The 9,605-nt window shown below is 41.7% G+C and overlaps 1 protein-coding gene across 1 annotated transcript; it reads left to right on the top strand.

The window, feature by feature from the left end:
• The first annotated feature begins 5,433 nt into the window (after window positions 1-5,433).
• Window positions 5,434-6,450, top strand: LOC145030473 (uncharacterized). Its single transcript, XM_078978837.1, has one exon. It carries the CDS (start codon window positions 5,434-5,436, stop codon window positions 6,448-6,450), a length of 1,017 nt encoding a protein of 338 aa, XP_078834963.1.
• The last annotated feature ends 3,155 nt before the right edge of the window (window positions 6,451-9,605 follow it).

The raw sequence follows: 9,605 nt of genomic DNA on the forward strand, positions 1-9,605 counted from the left end.
GTTATATTTATGGCTTGGTTTCCAGACACGAGATATTTGTTTTTATGAAATGATATGTCTTCACTATGTTTTCTTATGGAAGTTTTATAAATCAATTAATTAAAACTGAAATTTTTGGACTCGAAATTTGGGATGTTACACTCGTACTAAGGACTGATCAGTGTATTCCAGCCCTAGGACTAAAGGGGCAAGCCAGTCATAAGTTGTGGGCTCGAGAGCAAACCAAACTTATGTTGTGGGCTTGGAAACAAGCCAGATGTGAGCTCTGGGCCCGAAAGGCAAGCTAGACTCACATTGTAGGCACACGGGTAATCCAGTTTGTAGAGTTGTGGACCCATTACATGCTGTTATTTTGCGTGCTATTTTTTATGTATTGGTATTTTGGGGGAACCCACTAAGCTTCGGGCTTATAATTATTGATTATGTTTCAGGTAGTTCTGATGTTCGCAGGAAGGCGATGGCGTGATCGTGCACCTCCTTCTATTTTTATGATTTGATTCTAGGATACTCTGACATGATACCATATTGAGAACAAATTTCTAATAATTATTGGTTTTTTAATGATTTAAAAAGTTTTTAAATTGGCTTGAATTTTATGGATTTTACAAGTTGGTATCAGAGCCTTGGATTGAGTGAATTGGAGGAACACTAGTGTGAATGCAGTCTCAAATCAAGGAAAGGATTTTCAAAATGGTTTTCAAATGGTTTTCAAAATACTAAAGGAGGATGCAAAGTGTACGATCAGCCGGAGTTAGTAAGTAGACCCGAAAATACCATACAGATATTTGATATTATGATATGATAGAATAAGATGCTAGTACTTGGCTAGGGATCTTCATGAATTGCATGATAGAATTTCATGATTATATGATGCCTCATAGCCTAGGGTTTTCCTTATATTAAATTGACATCGTTATTGTAGTTGCTCGGTGTATGCATAATAAGTTGTACATAATTAAGCTTTTATAGCCGAAGAATATTTGGTTTAGATTTATTTTATGTTCATTGTCTGGTTGTGGGCTTAGAGTAGGATCGAGTATTCGAATGTCTATAGAGTCCAGTGTTATGTATGGCTAGCATACACTAGTGCTGCAAGGTTAGTGGAAGTTTCATGGATGAGTTATGCGGGGTCAGATAGCTAGATATGAGATATTTAGATTTCCTCTAAGAGTGAGGATTTAGCATTCGCCATGCATATGTATATTGTTAGGCCATTGTGATGCCACTTGAGACAAATATGGGTAGGTGTGGAAGGTAGTATAGGCACGTACTACTGAAAGCACATGACCCATTTGCGTATCAAGGAAGTCACAACCCCTAGGGTTTTGTTGGGAGTTGGTTCTCCATCGTAGTTTATGCGGATTATCTGATATCTTTCTGGTATATTTTTCAGTACGGTGGTTACGAGACGATTTAAGACAGGATCGGGGTTAGGATCGGGAGCTGGCAGCCAGGATAGGCCAGTATTGACAGAGGATCGTGTCAGGGAGATCATCTGAGAGGAGGTGGTTGAGATTGTCCGGGGGAAGATAGCAGAGATGTTTGGGTCTATCAAGACCGCGATGATAGAGTACTTTGATGACAGATACGCAGCCATTGTTGAGACTGCTGCTGTTGTAGCCTCTGCAACATTAGCGGCTGCGTGTTTTGGGTCAGGACGAGTGTTTCAGTACCAGGACTTCAATAAAACGAAGCCCCCGACTTTTGATGGGACTCATGATCCGATCATAGCCATGAGGTGGCTATCCGACGTGGAGGGATGCTTCTTCACATGCTCATGTCCTGCTGACCAGAAGGTCAGATGTGCTCTGAATCTGTTGAGGATCGGAGCAAAGGACTGGTAGAGATTTATGACTTGGTCATATACTGATAATCAGAGAGCTGCAGTTACTTGGGATCAGTTCAAGGAGATGTTCCACACTCGCTACATTCCATGCGTTGAGTGAGAGTGGGTGTCACAGGAGTTCTTGGATCTAAGGCAGGGCATTGAGTCGGTGATGGGGATCACCTGTATGTTCATTGAGAGGGTGATGTTTTTCCAGGAGTTTGCTTCCGAGCACGCTCAGTTGACTCATTATCTGAGCATGCTCAAGACTGACATCAGACAGTTCGTTGCTACCCAGCTATGTGATAATTTTTTGGAGCTACAGGAGGCCGCTAGGCGGTGTGAACTTGAGATTGAGTTACAACTGAGAGAGCAGAGGCAAGCCTCGACACAGTTACAGTCGGTGCAAAAGCGGTCCAAGACCGTTGATTCTAGGTCTGGAGGTTAGCGCGGGCGCACTTGTGGAAAGTGCGAGAAGGCTCATTCGGGGGTTTGTTGATCTGGTAGTGGGTGCCACAAATATGGCAAGGAGGGGCACTATACGAGGGATTATCGCCAGCCTGCCCCTGTAACGGGAGTGAGGATATGTTACCGTTGTGATCAGGTTGGCCACATGAAGGCCAACTGTCCGTTGCTCGCCGCCAAGTCGACGCAGGCTCCCACACCAGCTACACTGAGGATTACTGACAAGGGTCGGGGTACAGTAGAGCCTCCGAAAGCTCAGGGACGTGCCTTCCAGATTACAGCTGAAGAGGCCAGGGCAGCACCAGATGTGGTTGCTGGTATGTTTCTAACTTTCATCTCATTGATTATATTTGTTTGATGCTTATATGTTTTGTACCATGTTAGGTACATTCTTAGTGAACACCTTACTTGCTTTGGTATTATTTGACTCGGGGGAAAGTCGGTCGTTTGTCTCTCAGTCATTCAGTAGGCAGTTCGGTTCGCCAGTAGGAGAGCTAGAGTGTCTGTTGCGAGTCTCTATGGCCAACGAATACAGGGTTTCCGCTTCTTCAGTCTATCGGGGTTGCGTGTTGGAGATCTTCGAGGTATCATTTCCAATAGACTTGACTTCGATTCCCATGGGGGATGTATGTGTGATTGTGGGTATGGACTGCTTAGTCGTTTCGGTGCCATGATCAACTGTGAAGGTCAACAAGTGGTGGTTCGAACCCTAAGTGGGGGAGAACTGATTATCTATGGTGAGTGCACCAGATTGGGATCAGGGTTTTGTTCGGTTGCCAAGGCTTGATAGTACATTCAGCACAGATGTGCGGGTTATCTAGCGTATGTAATGGATACGTGGGTCAAGGATCAGACCACGGTTTCAGAGGTTCCAGTAGTCAGAGTGTTCACTGACGTGTTTCTGGAAGAGTTACTCGAAGTGCCTCTGAAGAGGCAGGTTGAATTTAGGATCAACGTAGTACCAGGTGCGGCCCCTATCGCCAAGGCACCGTACCGATTGGAACCACCAGAGATGCAGGGGCTATCATCATAGCTGCAGGAACTGCTGGGCAAGCACTTCATTCGTCTGAGCAGTTCTCCGTAGGGAACACCGATTCTCTTCATTAGGAAAAAGGATGGTTCACACCGGATGTGCATTGACTATCGGGAGATGAACAAGCTGACGGTGAAGAACCGTTGTCCATTCTCGAGGATAAATGATCTTTTCGATCAGTTGCAGGGAGCATCTTGGTTCTCCAAGATACGCCTGAGGTCCGGGTAACATCAAGTCAGGGTTAGAGAGGAGGACATGGAGAAGACCGCATTCCAGACTTGTTATGGGCATTATGAGTTCGTGGTGATGCTGTTTGGGCTCACCAACGCGCCGACGATGTTCATGGACCTGACGAATCAAGTCTGCAAACTGATGCTCGATCACTCGGTCATGGTGTTCATAGACGATATCTTGGTGTACTGTAAGACCTGAGAACAACATGAGGAACATATTTGGGAGCTATTGGGAGTTTTGAGGCGAGAGCGGCTTTATGCCAAGTTCTCGAAGTGCGAGTTTTGGTTACGAGAGGTTCAGTTCCTTGGACATCTTGTGAACCTGGAGGGGATTTTGGTCGATCCAACAAAGATCAAGGCGGTTATGCAGTGGGAGGTTCCAAAATCTCCCTCAGACATCAGGAGCTTCTTAGGATTGGTTGGGTACTACCGGAGATTCATACAGGATTTCTCCAAGATTGTTGTACCCCTCACTCATGTGACGAGCAAGGGGGTGGATTTCCAGTAGGGCCCTGATTAGCAGAGGGCATTTGAGACCCTCGGACAGTAACTTTATGAGGCTCCATTCTTGACTCTCCCAGAGGTAGTTGAGGATTTTGTGGTATTATGTGATGCATTTATCACCGGACTGGGAGCGATACTCATGAAGAGAGGGCGGGTGATAGCGTATGCTTCGCGGCAGCTGAAGCCGCACGAGACGAGATACCCTACTCATGATTTGGAGCTGGGAACGGTAGTATTCGCTCTCAAGATTTAGAGATACTATCTCTATGGGGTCTGCTGTACCATTTACATGGACCAAAAGAGTTTGAGACACATCATGGATCAGCTGATCCTGAACATGAGATAGCGTAGGTGGCTAGACGTAGTCAAGGAGTACGACTATGAGATCCTTTACCACCCGGGTAAAGAGAATGTTGTTACGAAGGCCCTGAGCTGCAAGTCAACGAGTTCATCTGTACTAGTGACATGTATGAGGATATCTGTGGATTCTCCGCTGGTAGGATTGATTAGGGAGTCTCGGGCTGAGGGTGTACGGCCGGAGAACTAGAAGTTGGAGAGGATTAGAGGCGAGATCACTAGATTTGTGCAGGATAATAGGGGATTATTGACCCGATGTGGTCGGGTATGGGTTCCGATGTTTGGTGGGGTCAGACAAATGGTTCTGGAGGAGGCTCATAAGTCTTACTTCTCTATTCACCCGGAGGCCATCAAGATGTATCGGGATTTGAGTTTGAGCTATTGGTGGCCATGCATGAAGCGAAAAATCTCTTGGTATGTCGAGAGGTGCTTGACCTGCAGGATGGTCAAGGCCGAGCCTCAGAGGTTGCATGGCAATCTGCAACCTTTAGAGATTCCCATGTGGAAATGGGAACAAATCACGATGGACTTCATTACCAAGTTGCCGAGGACGGCGAAGGGATTTGATGCCATATAAGTCATTGTAAGGTCGAACCTTGAAATATGATGATGTTTGAAACTGGTCTATCAGCGTCAGCGCATGACTCAACGTCAGCAACAACATCAGCATCTCAGTTGCTCAGTATATAACTTTATTCGGCACGTTGTAATAGATTTAGTATTTATCTTGTTTCTATAGTTAGCGTAGATTAGTTAGCTGGCATATCCCTGATTTGTAGGGATTGTCTAGAATAGTAGTATATATTCTTTTGTACCGGTTTGTGTTAGGTTACACATTCTTACAAACCCTAATAGCCGCTTTGTGCACACGATAATCTTTTTGTGAGATTATATTTCTTAGTGAAAAGTTTTTCTTTGTGAATCTTTATTGTTCTTATTTTCAGTCATTGTTTGATAAGTTGTTTGATCTTTGGGTCGTTCAATTGGTATCAGAGCAGTGTTCTCTTATCAAACAAATGGCTTCATCATCCTCTTCTTTAAACTCTTCAAATCCTTCTTCCACTAAAATTCCTCCGTTTGATGAAAACAATTTTGCTATGTGGAAAATCAAAGGTTTGTATGCTTTGGAATCTGTAGATGAAGACATGCTGGATATCGTCAATAATGGTCCATATGTTCCGATGTATCAGCCTCTGAAAAACAATGTTCCTGATGGTGTCATGAAGAAAACACCTAAAGAGAACTGGACATCTGATGACAAAAGAAAGAATGGGCTAGATGTTCGTGCTCGGGCAACAATCAGTTATGCTTTACCATACAATATCTTTGGGCTGGTTCAAAACTGCATATCAGCAAAAGAAATGATGGACACACTGACTGTGTCTTTTGAAGGTACTGAGGAAGTCAAGGCTACCCAGATAAATGATCTAAACAGAAGGTATGAACATTTTTTTGCTAAGAAAGGTGAAACCCTGACTCAAACCTTTAACAAATTTGATACTCTTGTTAATGATTTGCGGAGACTAGATCAGTTAAAGCATCGAACTGGTCTAGTGCAGAAGTTTTTGGATTCTTTGGGTGCAGGTTGGGAAAATCATGTTGATGTGCTGAAAAATAGTGAGAAAATCAGCACAATGGATTTACAAAGTCTTTATGGAAACCTTCGATACTATGAGGAATCAAAGCTCCAGAGAAAGGAGATGATGAAAGATGCTCAGCGTGAGTCATCAGTGGCACTGTTTTCAACCAAAAGGCAAGAATCCGAGTCAGACACTGAATCCTTTTCAAACACTGATTCTAATAAAAGTGACACTGAGGGTCTGGAAAAGGTTGTTGCTAGTGCGGCGTTCATTGTGAAGACTTTTGAGAAATCAGGCCGTAATTTCTCAAAGTTTCAGAAGAAGATGAAAGGGAAATCTTTTAAAAGGTCAGATGCTGACAAGAAACATGCTACTGAAAAGAAAGGGAAAGCTCAGTGCTTTAACTGTGGTAGCACTGACCATTTTGCAAAAGAATGCAAGAAAAGAACCTAAAGCTCAGACGAATACTGGAAGCAGAAGTACAACAAGTTGGTTGAAAAGCTGAAAGTAGAGAACTTGGAACATAAAGTTCTTGTCGCTGAAGAAGAAAAATGGAAGACTGATGAGGAGTCATCAGATGATGAAGTGAAATGTCTGATGGCTAAAACAGAAGATGCTGATGAATGTGAAGACAGCACAAGTTCATTTGATGCTGATATGTCTGATGCAGTTGAAAATTCCAGGAAGCACAACACTGATTCTCCTTCAATGTATCAGGTTAAAAACTTTGTTTCCTATTCAATGAATGAAAAAATCAAAATGTTTGAGTATTTGGGTGTTCTTAATTATAAGAAGAATCAAACAATAAGGGATTTGCAAAATCAAATTGATCTTCTTAAAACTGAATTATCCATGAAAAATAACATTATTGATTCTATTTAGGAAAATCTTAGAGTCACTAGTTGGTTTAACTCCTCTTTGTCTACTGAAATTGATAATGTTAAAGATCTCTTGAACAAAGAACAAACTGTGCTACAAATTTGGGCTAAATCTCACAAAAATGCTAATTATGTTATTTCTACTCAAATACCACACTCATGTGAGAAAATTCTTGGGGGAAATTTTTCAGAAGCTGAAAAGGTTTTTAAATCTCAAGAAAAAGAATCTGAATTTTATTCCATGAATGAGTTGAAAATTAATTTCAAAAACAAGTTTATCAGTAACACTTTTATTAATCAGAGTCTTATTGATGAATACTATGTTACTGATTCTAATGGTGTCACTGAGTGTGATATTGAAATTACCGGAATTGATCCTACCTCTTACCCTGCACATCTTGTGACACCAACTCCTCTCACTGAAAATATTATTGCTTTTCCTATCTCAAATGGAGTGTTTCATACTGTTCATGAACAACTTAAGCATTTTCCTGATTGTAATGCTTCTGTGAATAAGTCCAAATCTGATATTGATGTCAGCTCCTCATCTATCACTGATCATAATTTATCTGACGCTGAGTCCAGTTGTGATTCAATGACTAACAAAAGGACTCAAAGTTCACTTGGTGGATCTTACAAATCTAAATGTGCTAAGTCTAGATATGCTCACCAAGAAGAACTTTGGTACTAGAGTCTGTTACAGATGTAGTGACACCTCTCATAAGATCAACGAATGCTCGTTTGATAAAACATCTTTAAGAGCTGACAACATCAAAGTTAGAAATGAAAAATGGACTCTTAAGTCAAATTCTTTGAATTGTCTTCCTAAAGAGTGTTATAATTTATTATCAAATAACTTTGTGAATGACCCATTTAACAATAGGTCAGTGTGTTCTAACTAGTTTCTCAACACTTTAGGGTCAAGAGCATCTTTGGTACTTAGACAGTGGTTGCTCAAGACATATGACATGATCCAAGTCTCTCCTGGAAGACTATGTCAAGAAAATTGGTCCTGCAGTTACATACGGAGACAATGGAAGGTGGTTCACTAAAGGATATGGGCACATCAAATGCAACAATGTGGTGTTTCAGAATGTTTCATATGTAAAGGGGCTCAAACATAACCTTATCTCAATCAGTCAATTGTGTGATGCTGATTATGAAGTTCACTTTACAAAGAAGGAAGGAAGAGTCATCAACACTAACAAGAACATTGTACTCTCAGCAAGCAGAAAAGATGATATATATGTTCTCGAAATGATCTCAAGTGACAAGGCACTGACGCAATGTTTCTTTACCAAATCCCAAACCAATCTCAGCTGGATTTGGCACAAAAGGTTCTCACATTTGAATTTGAAGAATCTGTCTAAAATATCCAATCAAGATCTGGTCAGAGGTCTCCCAAAATTCAGTTTTGTCAAAGATAAGGTATGCTCAGCGTGTGAACAAGGAAAGCAAACAAAGTCTTCGTTAAAGCCCAAGTCATGTTCTAGCATATCTGTTCCTCTTCATTTACTTCACATGGACTTGTTTGGACCTATTCATGTTCGTTCCCTAGGAGGAAATAAGTATACTCTGGTGGTTGTGGATGAGTTTACTCGATTTACATGGGTGGTTTTCTTGAAGAAGAAAGGTCATGCTGCACAGGAAATTATCTTGTTGATTTGTCAAAATGAGACACTGACTGGTCTCAAAGTTAAGCAGATAAGGAGTGATCATGGCACTGAGTTCTGGAATTCAATTCTTGAATACTTTTGTGATTTTAAATGCATTGGGCAGAACTTTTCAGCTCCTCGCACACCTCAACAAAACAGAGTTGCTGAACGAAGAAATCGAACACTGATTGAAGCAGGAAGAACCTTGATGATACATGTTGGTCTTCCTATGTTGTTTTGGGCTGAAGCTGTTAATACAACATGTTATACTCAAAATCGATCTCTAATTCACAAAGTTCACAAGAAGACACCATATGAGATGCTGAAAGGTCGAAAGCCAGACGTATCTTTCTTTCACGTGTTTGGATGAGTTTGATATATTCTCAATCAGCGCGATCCCAGATCTAAATTTGAGCCTAAGGCTGACAAAGGTATTTTTGTTGGATACTCATCTATTTCAAAGGCTTTTCGTGTTTTTCATGTGAACAGGCAGTGCATTGAGGAATCCATTCATGTGAAGTTTGATGAAGAGTCATTCACTGATGAAAAAGTAGCTCATTCCTCTTCTATCTTTCATGAGCTGCTCTCTTGCCCATATGGTGAAGTTTATCACCCTGAAGAAGAAGCTATTATTCCTGATCCCATCGTTCTAGATCCCAGTTCTGTAAATCAAGGTACTGTGGTCAGCACGACAACTCATTTGTCCGATACTGATGAAACCCTTGAAGCTGAAGGTTCTCCTGCAACTGATGTTCCTCTCAGTAATAACACTTCAGTGTCAAATCCATTGGCATCAGTATCAGCTTCTGAACATCGAGATCACCCTGCTGATCAAATTATTGGGAATCTTCATGATGGTGTCCAAATATCTAATAATTTTTGCATGTATGTTAACTTTGTTTCAATGATCTTACCTGACAAGATACACTCAGCTCTTCAAGACGCTGACTGGATTAAAGCCATGCAAGATGAGCTGAATGAGTTCGAAAGGCACAAAGTTTGGACTCTTGTTCCCAGACCATCAGGAAAGACCATCACCGGAACACGCTGGGTCTATCGCAACAAGGTTGATAAA

Source organism: Lactuca saligna, chromosome 2, assembly GCF_052625555.1.
Source record: "Lactuca saligna cultivar CGN05327 chromosome 2, ASM5262555v1, whole genome shotgun sequence".
In the NCBI taxonomy this organism is placed as follows: domain Eukaryota; kingdom Viridiplantae; phylum Streptophyta; class Magnoliopsida; order Asterales; family Asteraceae; genus Lactuca; species Lactuca saligna.

Excerpts from the sequence above, each read along its gene's own strand:
- LOC145030473 (XM_078978837.1), top strand. The coding sequence starts at position 5,434 with ATGGCTTCATCATCCTCTTCTTTAAACTCTTCAAATCCTTCTTCCACT.